This window comes from Zingiber officinale, chromosome 7B (assembly GCF_018446385.1).
Source record: "Zingiber officinale cultivar Zhangliang chromosome 7B, Zo_v1.1, whole genome shotgun sequence".
Lineage (NCBI taxonomy): Eukaryota > Viridiplantae > Streptophyta > Magnoliopsida > Zingiberales > Zingiberaceae > Zingiber > Zingiber officinale.
The window spans coordinates 118777001-118801945 of NC_055999.1; the positions used below are offsets into that span (position 1 = coordinate 118777001).

General features: G+C 40.4%; 2 protein-coding genes across 5 annotated transcripts; both read right to left on the reverse strand.

The window, feature by feature from the left end:
- Positions 1–4487: 4487 nt before the first annotated feature.
- LOC122007229 (heavy metal-associated isoprenylated plant protein 35-like) lies at positions 4488–5738 on the reverse strand. The gene is made up of 3 exons (XM_042563046.1): positions 5593–5738; positions 5428–5503; positions 4488–5267 (listed from the first exon to the last, which is right to left on the reverse strand). The coding sequence occupies exons 1-3, from the start codon at positions 5635–5637 to the stop codon at positions 4564–4566; spliced, it is 825 nt and encodes a 274-aa protein (XP_042418980.1). The 5' UTR covers positions 5638–5738; the 3' UTR covers positions 4488–4563.
- Positions 5739–6880: 1142 nt separating this feature from the next.
- Positions 6881–18007, reverse strand: LOC122007227 (E2F transcription factor-like E2FE). 4 transcript variants are annotated; one of them, XR_006118863.1, is made up of 12 exons: positions 17779–18007; positions 17573–17693; positions 17405–17482; positions 17272–17319; positions 17048–17168; positions 16883–16956; positions 16702–16774; positions 16552–16607; positions 16070–16460; positions 7630–7760; positions 7124–7192; positions 6881–7027 (listed from the first exon to the last, which is right to left on the reverse strand). XR_006118863.1 is itself a non-coding variant. In XM_042563045.1 (12 exons), the coding sequence occupies exons 1-11, from the start codon at positions 17868–17870 to the stop codon at positions 7651–7653; spliced, it is 1101 nt and encodes a 366-aa protein (XP_042418979.1). In that variant the 5' UTR covers positions 17871–18007; the 3' UTR covers positions 6881–7192; positions 7630–7650. The 4 variants fall into 4 exon arrangements, 3 of the variants coding, with proteins under 3 accessions (XP_042418979.1, XP_042418977.1, XP_042418978.1); XM_042563045.1 differs by having other exon boundaries at positions 6881–7192; positions 16070–16222; positions 16286–16460; XM_042563043.1 differs by having other exon boundaries at positions 6881–7192.
- Between the last annotated feature and the right edge of the window lie 6938 nt (positions 18008–24945).

A 24945-nucleotide genomic window follows, 5' to 3' on the forward strand; every position in this document is an offset into this window, starting at 1 on the left:
TTGGATTAATTACTATTGTATTTTTTTTAATTATTATTTTTATCAATTATCATATATATTTTAAAAGTAATTAATTCCATTTCATAAAAATTTCTCATCAACCATCAGAATAAATCATAAGTAATCGTAATAAGTAGTTCATTAGTCCAGTGTTCTTAGATCAACTACTTATTAAGAAAAATTCATCAAACTGGAACTTAATCCTTAGATATTTAAAAAACTAAAAAAACACCCTACCACGACATTATTGTCTCAAATAGATCTTGAATTTGTGTTGAGTAGATTATCATTTCGATAAAACTTTTCTTTTAAGTAAAATGTATCTTTTAAGTAAAAAGCAAACCCCAAGAGATTTACGTATGTGATTCAAATCTATCATCTGACTATCAACTTAGAAGAAAATTATATTTTTAGTCTAGTAACTTATATTTTTTCTAATTTTAGTCCGGTTATGAGTCAATTTATATTTTTAGTCCTGTAACTTGTAATATTTTTCAATTTCAATCCTTTTTCCTCTAAAATTAAAATTTTTCAACGAAAAATGATGAGTTGTAAATTGAATTTGGAGATTTTGATTTTTTATGACCCATGTATTTTTTATATTCCAACCACAAATTAGATATTTTCCGTTGAAAAATTTTAATTTTGGAAAAAATGACTGAAATTAAAAAATATTACAAGTTACAGGACTAAGAACGTAAATTAACTCATAACAGGACTAAAATTAAAAAAGATGTAAGCTACAGGACTAAAAATATAATTTCTATAATATTTATAAAATCCACATTAATATTTCTATAATATCTCTAAAATCTAAAATAAACTATTCACTTTATTAAATTTAGAAAAATTATTTTTTACTACATACTATATCAGCTATCTTAAAATTTTCATTATCTTTATTATTTTATTATTTTCTTCTCTCATCTAATTTTTTATTACTAAATCTATTTCTTTTATTTTCTCTCTTGTAAATTAAATAATATTTTAATATTTAATAAATAAATTTTATTTATTAAACTTAGAGAAATATTATTTATGAATTTTAAATTTAAATAATAAATATAAAGTTGATGTAATGATTTTTTTACATCAAATATAGAAATTAAGATAAATTTGGTGTTTAGAAAATCTCATGTGTCTTTGATAAGCTGTTGCCTTCAGGTTTACAATTGATCATTAGGAGTTGAAAATAAGAGCATTTTATATAAATAAAAAATCAAGGGCCTTTTAGAATAAAGTACATTTTATTTTATCACCCAAAGTGTCTTTTCTAAAATCCTCATTTAAAATAATAAAACTAACTTTGGGGGTTGAAATGCAATTTAGCCCATGCATAAATTGTGTCATTAACTTGACACTGAATTGACGTGATGTCTGCTGCTAGTCACGTGGCTCTACAGTGGCAAAATGGTAGTTTGTCGGCAAATTACCCGTAGCGTTTTGCCTAGGACATTAGTTGCCAGCCTTAAGTATCGTTACTCGCATTCGTACCCAATTAGTGATTAGGGAAGCGTGGCATAAAGTGACGTCCGATTAGTTAATCGGCGGGGTTGGGTTCATGGGTCCAGGTCGATCTTCGCTTAGCTACAGATTCCCAAAATTTAATTAGATCGTCTCCAACGGGCCATGCAAATTGTAATCTTCAAATCTCCGCCGATGACATCACATTGCAGATCATTAGCAGTAATGATTTTTTTTCCTAAAAAAATAAATTAACAGATTTAATTTAGGTTATAAGTATTCTAAATCTAAACTTTGTGAGGGGATCGAAATTGAAAAATAAAATTTTAATCAATTCAATTTTAGGAAAAAAATTTGAAAAGCATCCACGTTTAGGGAATCATCCAATGATAAGCATTCCATCATATGTTATTTTCAGAGCGATTGTATTATTGTAGTATTATAGTAACTACATAGTAGCTATTATAACTATTTTAAAAATGATTTTGATTAGCTTAAAATAATTTTAATTAAATTTAAATATTTTGGATAAAAAGTATTTAAGATTAAGGATTCAAGATTCATTTACGATTACGTGTTGCTATAACTATTTAAAATCTCATCTATCAACGACCTCTAGTCCAAGAATGGATCAGGGGTTGCGGTCCAAATGATTCAGATTAATAAAATGTCAAGTGTTTCGCTTAATAAGACGATTCATTTTTTTAAGGTGTAAACTTGATCTTTGTTGATATAAAATGGGATTGCATCTAGTTCTTCCTTCTCTCCCCTAACTCATAGGATGGTCATTTTCCTTTATCGTGAGGCTCGTGAAGTAATTGTTGATTAAGGGTGAATGGAGAAGAGGTGGAAGAGAAAAAGTTTCATTGTGAATGAGACTTTAGTCTCATATTGGGAGTTTCAAGGCACTTTTGTTGGTTTATATTGATTCACATACATTGAGAATGTGAACAAATACATGGGGAGAGACTCTCTCTCACGCATGGGTGCGCAGGGGGGTGCAAATCCAGGGCCCAGATTGCATTGAACCAAGTTGACTCGGGTGCGAGCGCGACCTGCGCACACGAATGCCGGATCGGTCGGGGCAAAAATTTGCCCAAGCGGAACAACCAACATTTTGTCACATGAATCTTTTTGCTGCTTGTGTAACGGATGCATTAAAGACAGATTAATGCATAATCAAAACGGCCAAGTGAAAGTAATGATCATTACTGCTCGGGAATAACAAGGAAACTGCTATTTGCAGGTCTCTGTCAGCTCGTCCGGTCGGTTTCTTTGTCCGACGGACAACCTTACTGCCCAATCGGCATTTCTGCTCTGCAGATCTGGTCTTCTGGGCTGTCAAGACTGCTCTGTCCTGGTCTGTCAATTCTGCTCTAACAGACCTGGTCATTCTGCTCTAACAGACCTGGTCTGCCGCTCTGGTCTGTCGCTCTGCAGACCTGCTCTACCGCTCTGGTCTGCTGCTCTGGTCTGTCACTCTGCAGACCTGGTCTGCTGCTCTACAGACCTGCTCGACTGCTCTGGTCTTCCGCTCTGCAGACCTGGTCTGTCGCTCTGCAAACCTGCTCTGTCACTTTGGTCTACCGCTCTACAGACCTGCTCTGCTACTATGGTCTGTAGGGTTGTAAATGAACCAAGCGTTCGTGAACAAGCTTGGTATTCAGCTTGGTAAGAGCTTGTTTATGTTCGTTCAATATACATAAGATTAATTAAACAAACAAGCTTGAACAACTCGTTAAACTAAACAAACAAGCTTGAACACATATGTGTTCAGCTCGTTAATATTCGTGAACAACGTTCGTGAACAACGTTCATGAACAATGTTCATGAACTATATTTATTAATAAAAATCTTTTCAATATGCTAAATAAATAATAAAATAAATAAATAAATTTAAATTATCAATCTTAATAACCAATCAAATAATTAAAAGTTTCAAACAATCAAACAAGCTTAAATTGAGAGCTTGATAACATCTAAACAAACCAATCTCAAGCCATGCTCGAACCAAGCTCAAGACAAGCTTAAATTGAGAGCTTGATAACATCTAAACGAGCCAAGCTTCAAACAAGCTCAAGCTTATAAAAAATAAACCAAGGCAAGCTTGAACACTCATTTCAAAAGCTTGGTTCATTTTAAGCTCGGCATGACTCGGTTATCTTATCAAACAAGTTTGAACATCCCAAAGCTCTACTCGACTCGGCTTGCTTACAGCCCTACTGGTCTGCCGCTCTGCAGACTTGCTCGACTGCTCTGGTCTTCCGCTCTGCAGATCTGGTCTTCTGCTCTGCAGACTTGGTCTTACGCTCTGGTCTGCCACTCTGCAGACCTGCTCGTCCGCTCTGCAGACTTAGTCTTCCGCTCTGGTCTGCCACTCTGCAAGCCTGCTCTTCCGCTCTGCAGACTTAGTCTTCCGTTCTGGCCTGCCACTCTGCAGACCTGCTCTTCCGCTCTGCAGACTTAGTCTTCCGTTCTGGTCTGCCGCTCTGCAGACCTGCTCTTCCGCTCTGCAGACTTAGTCTTCCGTTCTGGTCTGCCGCTCTGCAGACCTGCTCTACCGCTCTACAGACCTACCCTGTCGCTCAGCTCTGCTGCGTTACGAAAACAAACCCCTGCTGGCAGCCTAAGATTATCTGCTCAGGTCATTTCGACTGTAAGTTGAATTTAAATTTCGTGTAAGTTTTAAATTCAAGTAAGTTCCCTAAAATCTCCGGCAACAGATTGTTTAGTTTCTAACAGTAACCAAATCCTACCAAATGTCTTCGGCTATTGAATTGATCATCATTTCTTGATAAGTTTGGATCACTCTTCATTTCCATTATCGCTAAATAAACGATTTTCATATTTTATATCTTCGCTTCTAGTCTCCTAAGGTCCTCTTAATTAAGAGTCATTACGAATGATTAAGATCAAATCAATTGAATCCGATAGTCGTAAGGGGCCTTCAAACGATTTCTTCGTGAAATCATAACTTGTTCTCATGCTAATCAATCTCATCGGAGAGGTGTTTCATCTTTCAATGATCAAAATATTACGCACGGTCTTTGATTAACACAATTTTAGCTTACATGATTCTAGTCAAGCTCTACGGGACAATCACATAAGACTACAATTCGCGTCCGGGTTCTCATCGCTGAACATTGCGTTGTATGGATCATTTGTTTGCTGATGCATGTAGCTAGTTGGGTTCGAATGAGCTTCAACCGGGCCATCGTAGTATCGTGGAAAATTCCGATATTGATCATCGTAGATGTTCCCTTGAGACGAAACGGTTGCCATAGGAGGCACAAAGTGCGACTGACTCATACTTGGCTTAGCCGTGTCGTAGCTCATAACGTAAGCCGGTTGCGGGGGAAACACTTGACGAGGGGTGTGATGCTCATCATTTAATTCTTCGACCTTCTTGGACTTCTCTTCTTCACGTGACAACTTCAAGGTATCTTCGATGTTTTTATCGCCTATTTTCGGCTTTACCTCTTCGGATTTTTCGGGGTTTTCGGGGGGTTCTTCCTTGGTCTCTTTGGCCTCGGTAACAGAATTGTCAACTGCCATAACCGTCTCAGCCTGATCAGCACCGGGAGAAGAAGGACTACCGCCTTGTACACCAATTTTCGCGGGTTCAGGCGGCTTGTCGGTCTCGGTTGCCGGTTTAAGAACTCGAACATCACTCGGATTCACCTCCTGCAGGAGCTCAGCAGGCTTGCCGTGCTTCTTCAGCTTCTGAATTACTGTCTGGGCATCCACAAGAGACTTAATGCTCACCTTGTTCTGCCTCGTATCGATATCGACTGACTCAACACCTGAAACAAAAAGGACAAAGAAAGATTGATCTATCAAATTCAAACAGATGAAGCTGAAGAAATAGTTCAAATTCAATCCAACATGACACAATCGTATGTGTTATTAAATTAACATGTAAGCCCACTGATAAAGAAATTAAATATAATCCAACATAAACACCTTCGATTTTGCTCAAGATCTTGGAGACTTTTCTCTTGCAGCCCTCGCAGTGGATGGAGACCTTTAGAACGAGAGTCTGAAGGATCGAAGAATGTGTTTAAATAATTGTTTTTAAAAAAAAATGAATAAAATAATAATAAAATAAAATGAGAGTGAAAATGGCACCTTGAAGTTGCCTTCTGCTGCTGCTGCTGCTGCTCCTGAAGCCATTGTGAGATGCAGAGGAATGAGAGAGAAGTTGAGGAGGTAGATAAAGGGAGAAGGAAGTAAACTAAGAGGATTGCTAGTGAGTTGAGTTTGTTTGGTATCGAAAGGGAAAGGGAAAGAGAAAGGGGAAGGTGGAAGGAAAGAATTTTTTTCTTGGAGGAATCAAAATTTTGAATTGGTCCTCATGGTTTACTATATTTCTTTTTAATCCGAGTAGACTTGAAATAGTTATGGAAACTTCATTTTTTTTTTTAAGTGAGAGGTGAAAACATAAATAATAATAGGTAATTCATTATAAAGTCTATCCCTACCCTAATTGGGTTTAGAACTATGGTACATTGTAAATTCAACAAACACCTTGTCAATGCATTGTGGCAAATATCTCATATTTATCAATACTATTTGGGATCGACATTGAGTTTCATGATAGATGATATTATTCTCTTATGGTAAAAATTTTTTTAAAAAAAACCACCTTTATTTTTACTATTATTATTAAAAGAATATTATTTTTTGAATGTATATATATACATTCTAAAAATAAAACAAATTTAAAATTATAAAAATTTTCTAATGAATTAAATTTAAACAAACTTAAGCTAGTTAAAAAAAATTAAATTTGAAAAACTATTTCAATTTAGTTGTACTCAATCATCTTATTAAATAAACTTCAACACTATAAAATTTGACTCAATTGGACTTTTTACCGTTTTCAAAATGAGTAGGATTAATAAATTATGGGAGGGGAACGTCCAATGGCATTTAGCAAAAAGAACAAAATTAGAGGAGGCAAAATAAAATATCCTTAATTTTTTTATTAAAAAATAAATAAATAAACACCTTATTTAATTGTACGAAGAGTTAGTGAAATAAATAGAAGGCCACTTGTCTTTTAATGAGAGCTAAGCACAACCACACACATGAATTGTGTTGATAAGAGATGATAATGAAGGTGATAAGGTCCCATGGCCTCATAATTGAAGGCGTGACCACCTCACTCATCACTCACTTAATTAGTATACTTAATCAACAAGTAGGTGTGTGGTTAAGTCTGTCTTAACTTTAATTTGATTATTAGGGCAACTAACTACCTCAATCAAGATCAGCATATCTTTTAGTGAATAATTTTGGAATTAGAAACATCCAATTCACCTTGTTACGTGGAAATTGTCTTTCTTTCTTTCTTTCTTTCCCCATCAAACTGAATCTCGATCAGATTCAACAGAAGAAGTCAATAAGATAGAAGCTGATCGATTTAACAAAAACAGACACCCGATAGAAACCAACCTCATAAGAACCAACCAGACCCACATCTAACCTCCAAAAAGAGTTGAATTAATCTCAAATACATCAAGAAATAAACTCATCTCCTAATCTCAGTACGTTTGCCTCCCTAATGATAAAAGTATTCATAAAGGATCAGATTTAACGGACACGAAAAACTACATTTAAAAAAAAAATGAGACTGTTGAGAAAGCCACTTAATTACCTCTGTGCCATCGCATGGGGATAAGGATGAGCCTCGGAAGCGTCGAAGCCGCGTCAGATGGAGTGAGACCTTGTTGACGCAATGCCAGTGCATATGATGAGCATTAATAGTCGTCAATTTGGTTGTACATTATTTGAAAAAGAGATTAATAGCGACGTATATCTATGAAAGAAAGTTGCAGTGATCTCAAATAATCTACTTGTAGTGATCTCAAATCATAATCTTTTCACTGTAGCTGCTCAATAAACAATATACAATGAGTACCTTACGTTTACTCAAATCTAACAATTGGAACGACAATCTCTAATCAGCAGTTAACACCACAACGTCAGTGTTTCAGCTAAAACCTTCTCATTGCTAATTTACAGAAATCAATTAGGATAGCCACACTAAAACATCATTCTCTACTATGCAAGAATCGTACAGGTTAAGGGACCATGTAGCTAGAACCCTTTCTTTCTCAGCAGGAAAAAGGACAATAAAGGGGAGGGTAAGTAATGGCTTACCCTACAAAAGTCACATGTGTTTCAATTGGAGGTGTTGCAAGGTTGCTGCTGTAGGTTGCTGCTGCCTTGAGCAAGTTCGGCGTACCATGACTTCCATGCTTCCATGTAATGGGAAAAAAGTTCACTCAGGGCTGCAAGAGAGGAGTTTTGAAATGATCGTATTACCATAATTGTGAAGGTTTAGATCAAATATGAAATGAAACATCACAGATCAAGTGTATCTGGACAAAAATAACTCCAGCGTCGCTGCAGTTACTACTAAATATGATAGAGTGCTCAAAACGTAAGTTGAGTGAAGATGATATGACAGAATTTAGTTCTGTAGATACCATCTGTATTAGAAGCTCTACCAATTTAGTAGAAGGATATGTACTGACTTTATAGACTTGTATATAATATGCAAGTATGATAAGAGAGTTGTTTCAACCAACTATAGATGCACCAATTTTGTATTCTAAATTGCACTAGTTTAGTAGCTGTAGATATACCGATTTAGTAGGCATATGTGCATTAATTTTGTAAACTTGTGTATATTTCGTGCAATTGTAAGCACATGAATTCTTAATTTTAAATGCACATGTTCAGTAGATATGATGCGAGTATACTTGTTTAATAGATATATATATGCCCATGTTTGTTAACATGTTTGAAGATTCTCGCGAAACAAGAATTGTGTAGTGAAAGCACACTTCACCAAATCATGGCTATCATCCAGTTTTGTCCAAGATAAGGAATTGTCTAGATTTATGCCAATAGAAATTGATTTTCGTGACTATGCGACCTTGTTTGTCTGTGATTGCAAATAAATGATTGAATCCAATCCAAGTAACAAACTACAAGGCTAATTCGCTAAAGGGTAATACAAAAAATGGCATTGCTAAACTTGTCCGTAAGTTTACATACGACGGTGAAAAACACTGAAAACTGAACTAAAGTATAAAAGATTTCAAATGATGGTTGTTGTCTTCACATTTGTTAATCTAATTATCACCTTTTCTAGTCTCAGTTTTTCCTATTGATACAGGGTACTCGGAGGGGGGTTATATGATTGAGGAAGTCAATAGTCCTGCTAATGTAGTGGTCAAAGTCGATAGAAAACCGCTTGCCGACTCCAAGCTGTCCTTAATTCCATGCATTAGTCAGACTTCAGGCCGCCATCAACTCCACACGGTTGCCGACTCCCTACAGCCCTTGACCCCATGAGAATCCCGACTCCAGAAAGTCCCCAACACCATGGGATCCCTCAACTCCATACAGTCATCGACTCCAGACATCCCTCAGCTCCATGGGACTCCCAACTCCATGGGCTCCCTCAACTCCATGCAGTCGTCGACTTTGAGTCATCCTTGACTCGATGTGGTCGACAACTCCAGACAACCCTCGACTCCATGGGATTCTAAACTCCAAACAATCCCCGATTTCAGTTCATCCCCGACTCCAAATTTCCCAAATCCGAATCACTATATCCAACTTTTAACAAATAGGATGTCAAATCATTGCCCCCGACAGATACAAACAACATATCTGTTATTTTTCAAAAAATGGTGAGCAATACAACTATTTATCCTAGAAGAGGTGGGCAATAAAGTTATTTATTTCGAAAAACGTGAGTAACGTATGCATGGATCGCGAGACCCGTAGGGAACGTGGAGGCATAGCCACGTCTCTATAAAAGATCGCCCGCCCCCACGAGCATAGACGAGCATCATAACTTACTACTTCATTTACTTGCTCCTCTATTACACCCTGTGCTAACTTGATCATCAAAGTGGCCGCGTTGGGACACCCCCAATCGTCATTCTAAGTCTCTCCTTCCTTTACTTCTCCTTTTTATATTCTAAAAGACCTCTTCGCAAAACCTTGTTGCCCCTAGATGATTGACGACTTAGTCAACATGAACACCGACTCACAGATATTTTGTCCATCAACGATCGCAGGCAGAATCAAAATTGGCATCGTCTATGAGAACACTGAATTAGAGCATAAACTGAAATGTTGAGATGAACACTGAAATACCCAACATCGTCACTTTGGAAACGGATGATTTCAATAAACTGATTGTTGCCACGATGCAAGCGTGTTTCAAGGATAGCCCCAACAGCCAGCACCGTCAATGCCCAACCCTACACCATTCGAGACGCTACCCCGATCGATCAAGTGCTTCATCAAATATCCACCCGACCCACTGGAAAACCTAAGGCTCCTATCCCTACTATAATTGGGACATCAACTGTGCGGACATTATCCTTAAAATATTCAAGAGAGACCTCGCATCGATATGCCCTGAGGGGAAAAGCCCTCATATTTAGTGAAACGAAAGTCTCTCAAGACCCTTCATTTTCAAAAAGCATCTTTCAGGACGAATTACCATGACATTTCTAAGCAGTGGAGATTGAGGAATATAATGGCATAATCGACCCTGAAGACCATATATGTAAATTAAAAGTGTCTCTTTGTTACATCAGTATATGGATGACATCAAATGTCAAGTCTTTTTAACGACATTCTCGGGCTCGACACAAAAATGGTCAAAAACCCTTCAGGATGGATCGTTATTACGCTTGTCACTAATCAAAAACCCATTCTACTCGAAATTGCCAAGAGTACACAAGAGAGTTGAAGTATGTGATTGATCAACAAAAAATCAATCTAAATCGACCGAGTAGAAAATCTCCTGAGCCCTACCGACGCTCCCGCCATCTTACTCACCATGCCGCTACTAATTGTCGGTCGGATCAGCAAACTCTCTCACCCTCTAGGAAGCCCGAAGGCTCGTCCCAATCTCATAGGAAGACGGATCAAGAGAAGGATAAAGAGGAAAAAGGCAAAGGCAAGATTGATCCTCGAGGAACTGTCCACATGATTTTGAGAGATCCAACGAATGAATACTCCACTCAGGTCAGAAAGGTCCATGACCAAAAATTGGAGAGTTACGGAGTCAGCACCATTCGGGGAAAAGGAAGGAGCCCCTCAAATCCTCAATCAACTTTAGGCCGAGAGATTTGGAAGGAATAAAGGCTCTTCATGATGATGCCTTAATGATCGAAGCTCTCATCACCAATTACATTGTGAAAAGAGTGTTCATAGACACGAGCAAATTCATCAACATTATCTTCAAAAAGACCTTCGACCAAATGTAAGTTGATGAGAAACAGCTTCATCCTATACACACCTTGTACAAATTTACAAGAGATGAAATGCAATCGCTCAGCCAAATTGATCTCTCTCTTTCCTTAGAGGAAGAACCGCTCATGAAGACTCAGCATACTCCCTTTATTATCATAAATTCAACTTTAGCCTACAATATTATATTAGAGAGATAGACGCTAAGTGCTTTCCAAGCAACAATCTCCACTTTCTGCCAAAAAATTAAATTTCCTATGGGAGACCAAGTCAAACAGGTGAAAGGGGACTAATCGATGGCCAGAAAATGTTATATTGATGTAATCAAGACCGACTCACACAAAGCCCATCAAACTCAAGATATCTTAGTACAAACTGTTTAAGAGGTGACGGTGTCTCAATCGATAGAAGGCCAAGAAGACGTACAAATCCATCATGATTGGCTAGAGGGGATCACCAAAGTAGCTTTACATCTCCCATCGGAACTCAAACAAGACTTGATTGTGTGTCTCTTGCCAACCATGACATCTTCGCTTTATCGGCTAAAAAGCCATAGGCATACTTCCGACTCTAATGGCCCACTAGCTAAAAAAACAATTCCAAATGTTCGGCCGATCCAACAAAAAAAAACATTTTCCCAAGCAAAGCCAAATAATCCAAACAAAAATCAACAAGTTAATGGAGGTCAAACACATTCGAGAAGTCCAATTCCCGACTTGACTTGCCAATGTGATACTAATGCCCTTAAGGTATTATTGCCCTTAAGGTACTATTGAGTTAGCTAAAGCCTTAAAGGTATTATTGCCCGCCACCTCCTTGATCTCCCATCACATGCTTGCCAACAGATCAAAAAGAGTGAGGTGAAGCTCATAGTTGGAATTTTGAATGGTCTCTTGCCTTAGGGCTACGTCCACAATCGCCGAGGAAGGGGAGGCCTCTCCACCGACATCGATGAGGAGATTCCACTAGTGGGTTGCTCTAACAAACCTGGAAGCCAAGCCCTGGGTGTGGATGCAACGAACTGCCCCCTATTAGAAGCCCCCCCCCCCCCCCCGACTTAGTGGATAAGGCCAGGGTCAGGAGCCTCGCTAGTGACCTCAAGTCGAGCCAATCGAAATCCTTGGCGAAAGGCACCGCTTCCTACTTATTCTCAAGGGCATCTCCGATCACCCGATGAGACTGGCTCTGCAACTATTGACTAGGAGACAATTTCTATCAAAGCCACGACAGAGCCAAGCAATGCCTCTCCTAGAGTGTGGCTACCTCCTTGATCATATCAATAATTGTCGCGCCACACGCCTCCAATGCAACCTCCATCATCTTCACCATTTTGTTAATAGTGTTAGTGCAGGGAGCACCAGATGATTGAAACTGTATTTTGATAATAGCAAAAGAATTCAAAGTTAAGCTCTCTTGTTGTCTAACAAGTGTGACTAAGTGTGTAGAAAAATCCTAAATGATCTTAAACAAAGAAAAATCCTAGCTGTGGTTAGACAACAAAATCTTGGTCTGGGGGATTGGACAGAGTCTTAACGAGTCGAAGACTTTTGGCGAAATCCTAGAGTTGAGGACTCTAGATGAAAATCCTAGGGATCTTAAACACAAAGTAAAAGACTGGACGGGTAGTGGATCAGACGTTCAGCATAAAGACTTGAAATCTCGGACACTGAGCAAAAGCTCAGACAGTTTAAAGGACCGGTCTGACAAAAGTTAATTTCTCCTAAGAAAAGTAGGTGAAGACGCGTTCTCCGATAAGGGAACATTAGAAGTCGATCCGACCTAGAGTTTCAACGAAACTTAAAATCAAGACCGAACAATCCGAAGGCTGTCAAATCTTATCATTCTTTACATATTATGTGCCTGGACTAATCTTATTTTGCAGAAAATTGAAAATGGGCGAGATAGGAGTCCGAACGCTCAAGATGCCTTCACCAAGCAACAACCCGAGAGAGGGCAATGCACGCTCGCGATCCGAGAGGAGGATTGATCAGACATGTGTCACAATCCGAGCGCCAAGAGGTGGATAACCTTTGCCGATCAACTTTCGACAATAACACACCACGTTAGCACAATCCAAGTGCCCAAGAGAGGATCGAGGCACCCAGAACATGCTATAAAAGAAGTCTTCACCCAGTGGCTTCACAACGATATTCTAAGCAACTTCCACTTCTATGTGCTACTCTGATAAAACCTCTACGACGCCCAAAAGCTACTCCAACGACAACCACGTTCAAGATTTAATTCTCTAAGTCGTCAATATTATTTATTATTGTTAAATTTAATTGCTTAATTGTAATCATTACTGTAACTTTTCGAAGTGATAGTGATTACCTAACAAAAACGATCGACGATCACTGACCTTGAAATAGGAGTTGTCACAAGCTCCGAATCAAGTAAATCTTAGTATGTTAGTGTTGTTTGCTTTTTGTTTCTATCTTTATTCTGCTGCCCTTATCTCTTCAATTTTTGTTTTAAAACGAACATGAAAGTCACAAACGCTATTCACCCCCCTCTAGCGAGTTTCGATCTTACAAATAGAAGCCTTCAACATGGTGTGCATGAGTCGGCAATCATTCAATTAGATATTAAAACTTATAAAAGCAAAAAGTCATACCGAATAAGGCTTTGAGGGGAATCAGGATGGGGCTCTGCTCGAATATGTAAAGCAACCCTTCCTCGAGTAATAAGTTTCTATTGAATCGTAAATCTTACAGTTTCTTGGACGCAAAAAAATAATCCAACTCCAAATAGTAATACTTGAAGGAAGGAGCCACGGATAACTTAAATTGCTATTGAATGGGCTAACACAAAGGATTTAGAGGCTTCACAAAGAAAAAATAGGATTTCCATCCCTTGTGAGGGAAATTTTTTCAAAAAGTTAAACCTAATTTGGGAGAGAAAAAAGAATACCTTGTCTTCTAATTTCTTTGAGTAAAAGAAATAATCAAAAACTCAAGCAGTTAAAGGGATCTGGTATTAATCGAAAGAATATGACTACACCAGTGAGGATTTGGAAAGAATTTAGACTAAGATGAGACAAAGAAACAAGAAATTACTAAGACACTTCAAAAAGAATGCTAGGATGGAAAAGCGAAGCCTGTTCGATAAGTGACTTCGGAAGAAGGTCATGAAACCAAGGGGAAGATGATCTAGGCGATCATTATTATCCATACTACTACGCAATTGTTGGTACAAATCTTATAAGTCATCCTTATTCGATCCAATTCACCACCATTAAAATCTGACTCAATGGATTTGTACCAAGGAGCAAAAGACAACTCTGCGACCATCAAAAGGTATGATACAGAAATAGAAGCTGAAATCGAGGGCTAGAAGATCAACAGTTTATCAATGCAACGAGCAAAAGCAAGGAGTAAACACTTATTGAGAAGTTGAAAAGGAAGTACTTAAAGACTAAAAAAATGAAAGCGACAATTGCAGAAGCAAAGATTAAGCGATAAAAGCAATGGCATCTCCTTTCAACCTAATATAACGTTGCTCTCCCGATCTTGACCATTGGATCTCTACACAAAATAGCATGATGAAATTTCAATCGTTCAATCAAGTGCATGGATTAAACAAAATCTCAATAATTATTATAATTTGAATGAGAGTTCGTCTTCTACAAATGGTCACATCACATAATTAGACGCGACCTCAAAAGCATACCGCCAACATACATCCAATTCAAGGATCGAGGCATGTTACGCATGGTGCGCATTTAATAAACATGGCCTAATTTAATGCACAATGTCATTTAAATCACGCTTGGGATTCGCCACGTGGCTGTTGTAGTCGGGGCAAAAATAACCACCCTATCAAACCACACAATAGTCAAATCAGTCGAATTTCCACCTCTTTCGATTAAACTTGAAAGAAAGACTAGTGATAGGGATACCCAGAGGGAGCCACATGATTGAGGAAGTCAATTCTCATGTTGAGGTAGTAGTCAAAGTCAATAGTTATGTTGAGATGGTGGTCAAAGTCAATAGAAAGACACTCGCCAACTCTGAGCTACCCTTGACTCCATACAATCGTCAACTTCGGGCCGCCCTCAACTCCATGCAATCGCCGACTCAAGTCCTCAACTCCATGAGACTCCCTACTCCAAAAAGTTCTCGACTCCATGAGATCCCTGGACTCCATGCAGTCGCCAACTCCAAACAACCCTAGACTCCATGAGACTCTTGACTCCAAAAAATCCCCAACTCCATAAGATCCATCGATTCCATGCGGTCGCCAACTTGAGTGTGCCCTCGACTCCATGGGACTCCCGACCCCAGACAATCCCTAAGTCCATGGGATCCTTAACTCAAAACAATCCCCAACTTCAATCAGTCCCCAACTCCAGATTACCTAGATTCGAATTAGTATAGCCGACTTCTGGCATATAGGACGTTGAGTTGTTGCTCCCGAAAGATAAGAACAACATAGTCATTATTTCCCAAAGAATGTGGAGAACACATCGATTTATCCCAGAAGAGGTGAGCAACACAACCATTTATTTCGAAAAATATGAGTAACATATATATGGATCTCAAGACGCATAGTGCATGTGAGGGCACAACCACAACTGTATAAAAGATCATTCGCCCCCACAAGCGACGAGTAACACAACTTACTTATTTCATTCCTTGCTCCTCCATAACCCCTATGCTAACTTGAGCATCAAAGGAGCCGGGCTAGAACATTCACGGCTATTATTCTAACCCTTTTCTTTATTTACTTCTCCTTTTTAGATTTGGGCACACCCCTTCATAGAATCTTGTTGCCCCTGGGTGATTGACAACTTAGTCAACGTCAACTCACTGATAATTCGTCTGTCGACGATCTCAAGCAAGATCGCCTATCTTTGCTCAATCAAAAATTCAAAATCTCATCAAATGTTCAAAAATATAAAACTATAACTAAACATGAGATGTGTACATGATAGGTAAAAGGTTTAGTTTTATAAATCAAAAAGTGCACCATGTATGATAAAGCTACTTATTTACAGGTAAAAGTTCTTTCATATAAATGAATGCTAAAAAGCATTGTGTTTTGACAACAAAGATTCACAATAAAAGGGAACAAAAAAAATTGCCCTGAGAAGGGAAATGTTTTTGTAGGAAAAACTGGTGGAATTAACAATCTATAGCATAGATCCTATCCGTCAAAGGGGAAAACAATGTGTGAAACAATGCAAAATAGGGTCAGATCAAACTTCAGGATAGCAAAATAAATCTGAAAATGCAAATAGTGACTGAGTTAACCTTTAGACAGAGCAGATAATCATAATACATCAATAATTAAAGTGTAAAGGAAATGTATAGCAAACCTTCATTGTGGTATTGTGGTCGCGAGGAGCATGCAAAACCCTCCAAACCTTGAGCAGTTTTCCCACCTTTTTCCTCAGTTACCTCTTTAGTTGCTCCAGCAGGGAAGAAAGGACCAAAAACAAAACCACCCTTCATGCTTAATTGCTTCTGAGCTGTCAGATTACATTCTTTGAGGTCCTGATTCCACAGTCGTGCGTAATTACTAGGCTTCTTACTTGCTTTAGGACTCAGCCTGCTCCTCTTCAATTCCACATTAGTGACCTCAGTTCCAAATGCCCTCTTATTGGACTGATTTGCGATTTTAGAAGCAACAACTGTTACAGAAGGATCCATCTTAGACTTGCCACTGGTTCCTAGCCATCGAAATGCTGGCTTCCTAGATTCTTGAATCTGGATATGCAAATTTTCCAAAACAGAAGAAAAATGAACAAGCACAATTTATATTGTTTCAATTGTTACATTACAGATACCAATAAATTACCTTCTCGATAAGATTGATAGACGACAACACATTTGTTATGTCATACAGACGTCTGGCTGCATGATAATCTCATAAACTGAATCAAATCACAGATAAGATTTATTTACTTCTTTTTGCTTAAAGAAAATGTGAAATTAGATTGGCATATACTTCTGATGTGGGATAAGTTGGTGTTGTCACCAAGCAGCAGCCTTGCAGCTTCATCCAGTAAGATAGTGTTTACCTGTTCAATGTTTACATATGGATCAGTCAGGATGCCTGAGAAAATATTGTATGCAAGCTATTAAAGGAATCGGAATCCAAGTTTCCTGTGATAAGTTTGAAGAATTACATCTGAACTCAGGAAAAGTTTGATGAAATTTCGACTCAGCAGGTATAGTGATCTATCCTTCCTGTTCTCAGTGGCTGGTAATTCAAGGCGAGACGATAAAGAATCAGACAAAGGCTGAGAAGATACTTTTCCCAACCGAACACAGCAAGAAATTTAACAAATTACCTGACAATACGTTGCCAAAAGAGCCCATCAATGAAGAAATGCTGCCAATTTTGCTTGGGTTCTCATCTACATCATCGTGGCTCTGGCTTTCGCTGTCTTCATGTTGATCCTCCAAAGCTTCCTTTTACACGCAAAAAAATCGCAAGAACAATCAACTCAGCACACAAGATCTCAACTTTCAGTCGCACAAGGAATTATGATGAAATTCTAAGCACATAACCTACTTTTACGGAGGCAACATCAGTGGCAAAACTCTCCTGAAGTGCCTCCTCCTGCTCGAGCCATAATATTTTAGGGCAAACAAAGATTGAGGAGATGAAAACAATAGATCGAACCAAAACAGAGAAGCGACCAGACCTTGAGTTCCCTTAGTGCATTTGGAATCCCAGAAAACCCTATCCAAGAGTACTTACTCTTCGCCTTCCTCGCAACGACCTATCCATGCACCAAAGAACTCGTTTCTTCAAAAACAAAAACTCTAACTCAAAGAAACGCTTTATAATTTTATCAAAAGCAAGGTATTACCCCGACACTCTCCATGACATTGACGATATCATAGATCCGGCGCCTCTCGACGCCAAGCTGCCTTGCGGCGTAGTCAAGGTCCACAAATTCAGCCCCTTTCTGAACGTACAAACTCACGAAGCTTCGCGGCCCAAACAGATCGAAACAAAACCAAATTCTGATCAAGAACTTTATTGGAAAAAAGGGGGGGAAAACAGATCGATTACTTGGAGCACAAGACGCCGAGAGATTTCTGCTTCCTGCAGTAACTGTGATGCCTCGACCTCGAATCCAAAGAAGGAGACGGTGAAGAAGACATCGCTCCCCGCCTCGCTTCTCCGCCTGCTCGATCGATTGAGATTTGAGGAGGCGGGTGGGGACTTGGGAGCCTCTTGAGGATCGACTGCCCGCCGGGATTCAAAATTTTCAGCAGTATCGCGCCCTCGTGAATCTATTGACGATCATGCCATCAATTTGTGTAAGTATTGACAGATAGTAATAGAAGAAAAGGGCAAACATTGAAGGGGCGTTTTAGTCAATTCAAAATTTCCTAGAATCGGAGCGCGGCATGTGTCCTAGAAGGACTGTACTGAAGGACGCGAGGAACCACGTGATCGGCATGGATCGGGTGTTTTGCTCGCGAAATGTATATAATAGTAGTAGTAACAACTTGCCCCTTTTTATTTAGTCGGTAAAAATATTAACAAGAAACTCTTATTTTTATTATGGTAAATAATAATGTGTGATCGGGTAATAATGAGGGCCCATTATAGATAGAGTCAAATAGAGTATTCAAGTCAGCCTCATAGACTCGATATGGTCGAGCGGCTTGGGTACGGCTGAGTGAATGGTACCAACTCTTAAAGACAAGCGGGGAAATGATCATCCGATAATAAAGAAAGCTAAATAGCAACGAGTTTCGCTAACCAAGTTATGCATCCGATCATAACGTATTAACTAAGGACAGTCATGAAAGAAGGAAAGAGGCGAGCCGACAAACCCTAAGGATACTGTCATGTGGCAGCAGTCCAACCGAGCAAACTCCAGGTGGTTGTGCATGACCCCATCAAGTATCTTTTTATTTCCTTCTAGAAATCTGTGTCGTTGATAGTAGAGCATGTCTAACAAGCAATCGTACTTCAGAAGTTTCAGACTATCACGTCAGAGGATTGCATAGCTGCTTAAGGAATGGTGTCAAAGATATGTTTTTACCTGTCTCTTCTTAGGATATCTAGGAGGGTGTGCCTACACCTTGAGATGCGTGCACAAGCATCATGTTAACACTAGAAAAGAGGGTTTCCAGCTACAAGGAAAGGTGTGCACAACTTTATCTTCTGAATCCTTTAACTATAGTTCTTCATTTTTTTAGATTGCCAGAAACTAGCTTGAGCATCGGAGGACCAACGCTGGGAACCCCTTCCCGACCTGGCACTGACGTTTTTGTATTACAGATCTACGTGGAGTCTTTACCGCTTCAACTACACCACCACATCCCCAGCTTGCTATCTTCGTTGTTTCTGAACAAGATCATATTTAACGTCGTCTGTGGAAAATTTACCTGAATCAGAAATGCAAAGATGGAGGATGCTAGACGACTCACCACGGTGATGTTAACGCAAAAGGAATTCGACATGCTAGTGGTGCAAACACGAGAGGCAAAGATGTTGGAGCAACAGCGGGCGATGGTCGGTCATCAATCAAATGAACTCGTAGCTTCTACGACCGGCCAGCAAGCCGATCATAGAGGCCGAGCGAGAAACGTCGTCGCTCGTCGGTCGAACAACAACCTGATCAACACATTCAGAGAAGCACCAGATGCACTAATCCCCTATCATTGGGCGTTGTTCTGCACCCCTTCAGAGAAACAAGGCCGAGCAGATAGGCCTCAAGGATCCTCATCGGAGGAAGCATCTGTTTAGGATAAGCTTAAGGAAAAAACACCTAGGCTCAATGACTCCCCCGAACGGATAAACAAGCAATTCTCTCAGGAGATCCTGGATGATTGGCTGCTGTGACATTACGCACTGCTAACGATCGGAGAGTACACGGGGGCCACCGACCCCGAGGATCACCTCATCAAATTCGACAATATGGTCATGCTCCATCAGCACACCGACGGAGTCAAATGACGAGTCTTCATCGCCACGATGTTCAGATCAATGCAGAGGTGGTTCAGACGACTGTCGATTGGGTCGATCTGCAGTTTCAAAGACTTCCGCTCAACTTTTCTGCAACATTTCACAAGCAGCCGCCGCCATCAGAAGATGAGCGTCAATCTGTTCACGGTCAAGCAAGGACCCAACGAGACATTGCGGGTATACATTACGAGGTTAACCAGGTAGCTATGAAAGTCCCTTCGGCCACGCTGGAGATCTTTGTGAGTGCATTCTCACAACGGCTGCTAGAAGGCGAATTCTTCTGCTCGCTCATCTGGAGGCCCCTTAAGGACTTCGGTCATCCGAGTACATCAATATGGAGGAGACCCAAGCAACTCCGAGAAGGGAATCGATCCCCGAGCTAGTAGTTATACCAGAACACCAAGCGGCCTTTTCATACCCACCACCAAAGGAACCTCAAGCGGGAGTAACACAACAGCACCAGAGCTCCACACACACGCGGTCCAGCATGCGAAAGCCGAATGAGGAAGATCCGCCGAAAGACGACCATAGACATCACTCTTCTACTAGTTTTATCGGGTGGCGACACACAACATCAAAGACTATTACAGTCTCAAGCCGAAGCCATGACAAGCGACATTAGCAAGACCGCACTGTCGATATCCATCTCCTGACCGTCACCATCACAGGTGATCAGAAGGATGACATGAAGAGAGAAGGCCCTCAGCTGAAGAACATCGATAGTCAACGCAGAACCGTAGAGCATTAGCTAAGCAACTGCGAAACTCAGCTCAGAAAGAGAAGAATCGCCATAATGCCACTTGGGGCCACATAGGAATGATTGTAGGAAGTTACACACTCGAAGCCTGGAAATCCATGTCGTCGAGTGCAATAGAGCAGCAACAGTCAGGCTAGAGATAAGTTTCGGTCCTTAAGACTTAAAGAGAGTAGAAGTCCCTCACAACGATGCCCTGATCATCCAAGCGGCATCGCTAACTATAATATTCATCATATTTTCATAAATACAAGTAGTTCGGTGAACATCATCTTCAAAAAGATGTTTGATCAACTACAAATTGACTAGAGCGAGTTGCAACCCATGGCGACTTCCTTATATAGATTCACTGGCAATGAAGTATTGTCGATTGGTCAGGCTCAGCTGATTATATCCCTCGGAGAAGAGCCGCTCAAGAGGACAAGGATGACGAATTTCGTCATGGTGGACTTCTCATCCCCTACAACGTCATATTGGGTCGACCGACGTTGAATGAATTATGGATAATCGTCTCTACCTTTTGCCAGAAGATCAAGTTTCTCGTCAAGAACTCAGTCGGAGAAGTGAAGGGTGATCAATTGGCCACTAGGCGATGTTATGTCGAGATGGTCAAAATCAAGTTGAAAGCCGCTCGGAAAACCCAGCGGCTTGAGGTAATGCAATCATAGAGGAAACTCCCGCACTAGTGTACGACAAGAAGGAAGAAGTCCAAATTCATCCAGCCCGATCGAAGCCTACCATTTTCATAGCCGCTAACCTAGCTATCGAAAAGAAGAAGGAGCTAGTTGTCTGTCTAAGGTAAAATCATGATGTGATCGCATGGGCGATATACGAGCTCCCAGGTATCTCACCGACCATTGTGTAGCACGAGCTACACGTACGACCAGACGCCGGGCCAGTTAAACAAAAGAAAAGAGACTTTAGCTTAGAGCAAAATCATATCATCTGACTAGAAGTAGAAAAATTGCTGGAGACCGATCACATACGCGACATGTAGTTCCCGAGCTGACTAGCTAATGTGGTGCTAGTCTCTAAGTCGGGAAATAAATGGTGGGTCTGTATCGACTTTTGAAATTTAAACAATGTCTGCCTAAAGGATTACTACCCACTATCATGCATTGATCAGATGGTAGACTTGATGGCAGACTGTGAGCTGATCTGTATGTTGGTTGCATATCAGGGATACCACCAAGAGCCACTCGCCAGAAAAGGTCAGTTTCATAATGGTCGATGAAACCTTCTGCTACAATGTGATGCAATTCGGACTGAAGAACACCAAAACAACTTATCTGAGACTGATGAACAAGGTGTTACAACGACAGATTGGTAGGAACATGGAGGCATATGTCGATGACATTTTGATAAAATCCCTCTGAGCTATTAATCTTTTGCAGATATTGAAAAGACTTGTTGAACACTACGAAGGTACGGAATCAAGCTCAATCCAAACAAGTGTCTGTTCGAAACAAGAAGTGGGTGCTTCTTGGGTTACATAGTGACCGAGCGAGGGGATCGAAGCAAATCCCACAAAGTGAAAGCACTTCAAGACATGCTACCGCCGTGCAACCTGAAGGAAGCTTAGTAACTGACCGGGCGGATCACGACGCTATCCAGGTTCATCCCTAAATCCTCCGACCAAAGCCATCAGTTCTTCAAAGTTCTGCGTTGGGCTATAAAATTTCAATAGGACGTCGAATGCGATAAAGCGCTGAAGGAGCTCAAGACTTATCTAACTTTTTTACTTGTATTGGCAAAGCCCATAGTTGGCGAGCCACTCTGGATATACTTGTCGTCAACGAAACGAACAATTGGCTCAACGATAGTGCGGAAGAACGACACTGAACAATAATCGGTGTATTTTTTAAGCATATATTGAAAGATCCTAAATGTCGTTGCACTTATCTTGAGAAGATAGCATACGAGCTGGTCCTCACCACCCGGAGGTTACGCCCATACTTTTTGTCGCATCCAATCATCGTGTTAACTAACAGCACTCTAGGGCAGGTCCTCCTCAACCCCCGAAAGATTCGGGTAGCTGATTAAGTGGACTACGAAATTAAGTAAATTTGACATATAGTATCTGGCCCGAACGACGATCAAGGCACAATCCTTGCCGATTTTGTGACAAAAGTGCATAACACCAAATCGGAAGCAACTTAAAAAGATCTATATAGACAGGTCATCCACTCGGCAAAGTAGCGGCGTGGGCATACTTTTGATATCACCACGCGAAGATCAAATGCAATTGTGTGTTCGGCTACACTACAAAGGCATGAATAACGAGACAGAGTAAGAAGCGTTGATAGTAGCAAAGCATGTGGGAGCTACGTGGGTGTTGATCCACTCCGACTCTCAATTGGATGCGCAACAGCTCCCAGGGACTTTTGAAAAAAATAATGCTAGGCTATGGCTATATGTGGAAGCATTTGAGAAATTTAAGGCTGGATTTCAAGCAGTCATTATTCAAAAGATCCCCCGAGTAGAGAATCAGTATACGAACGAACTAGTAAAGTTAGCAAGTTCCTTGACTTTGGTTGTGTTAAATAAATCGATTGAGTAGGTGATGTTGGTGGCCCACATCGATAGGCCAACCGTGGGAGCTGTCGGCGACTGGAGGACGACTCCAATCGAGTACCTCCCATCTGGGAACAAGACGGTCAACCGAGAGCAGGCTCGACTACTAAAAAAGAGAGTCGAATAGTTCACATTCATTGGAGACCACCTGTACAAGAGAGCCTACTCAAGATCCCTTATCAAATGCGTTGGATCATAAGATGTCCAGTACATTCTATAAGAAGTTCACAATGGCTCTTGCAGAAGTCACCCGGGTGGCGTTGGCGAGAAAAATTCCTATTGGCAGGATATTTCTGGCCCACTCTACAAGCAAACACCGTGCGGATAGTGGTGACATGTCTGTCTTGTTAAAAGTATCAGAACATCTCACATAGGCCAACCAAGGAGCTAAAGGCATCCATGGTGTCTTTGCCTGTTAGACCAATGGGGCATGGACATTGTAAGGTCATTTCCAATGGTGACCGAACAAAAGAAATTCCTCCTCATAGCGATAGACTTTCTTCGAGTGGGTAAAGATGAACTACTAGCCACAATAACCGAATAGATGGTTATAAAGTTTCTGTGACAGAATATCATTTGCCAGTTCAGCATTCCTCACAGACTTGTCTTCCACAATGGGAGGTAATTTCAAGGGCGAAGACTTAGAGACTGGTGCACCAACTATGATATTACGTAGGCCTTCACCTTAGTGGCCTATCCTCAAAGCAATGGGTTGACAGAGGTAATTAATAGAGAAATCCTCCATAGACTCAAGACTCGACTCAACCACATCAGTGGGAGCTGGACGGATGAATTATTAAGCGTGTTGTGGGCCTACAATTCCACACCCTGAGAAGTGACTTGCATAAACCCGTTCCACCTAGTATATAGAGGGGAAGCTGTGTTGTCGATCGAGATGAAGGATGAAACAAAATTATAACAAATGGGTGATGTAGAGGTCATTCTAGGTCGGCGATTTCATTTGGAAAAGAGTCAAGCTGATTGGCGACGTCAACAAATTGGAGGCCTCATGAGAATGACCCTATAAGGTATCTAGAGGCTCAACTCGGGGTCCTATTATTTACAAGATGAGAACCGAAGGAAGCTCGACCGACCATAAACCGCGAATCATCTGCAACCATATCGGATTAGGTAGTAAGTTTGTAACTAAAAATTATGTAACTTGTAAAATGACCATTCTATGAATGCAAGAAGTTTTGAATGAAGATTACTATGTGTCAAAGACTCTCGATCCGAGTGAGAGAGTTATAAGCAAGCGTTGCACTTGCACATGAAGATAAATTGTCACGGGATCCAGACCAGGTGCGTCGAAGACTCTCGACCCGAACGGGCGAGATATATGTGAGTGTTGCCTCACGCATGGAGATAAATTGTCACGGGATCCAGACTAGGCACGTTAAAGACTCTCGACCCAAGCAAGCGAATTATAAGCGAGTGTTGTTTCTGCACACGAAGATAATTTGTCATGGAATCTAGACTAGGCGCGTCAAACACTCTCGACCCGAGCGTGCGAATTATAAGAAAGCATTGCTCTCACGCATGAAGATAAATTGTCACATGATCCAGACCGGGCGCATCAAAGACTCTCGACCTCAGCGGGTGAGTTATAAGCAAGCGTTGCTCTCGCGCATGGAGATAAATTACCACTGCATTCAAACCGGGCGTGTCAAAGACTTTTGACCCGATCAAGCGAGTTATAAGTGAGCAATATTCTCACGTTTAAATATTAATAGCCATGGGGTATAGACCGAGCACGTCAAACACTCTCGACCTGATTAGGCGAGTTATAAGCGAGTGATGCTCTCACGTTTGAAGATTAATAGACATGCGGTCCAGACCGGGTGCGTCAAAAACTCTTGACCCGATCGTGCGAGTTGTAAGCGAGTAATACTCTCGTGTTTGAAGATTAATAGTCATGGGGTCCAGAC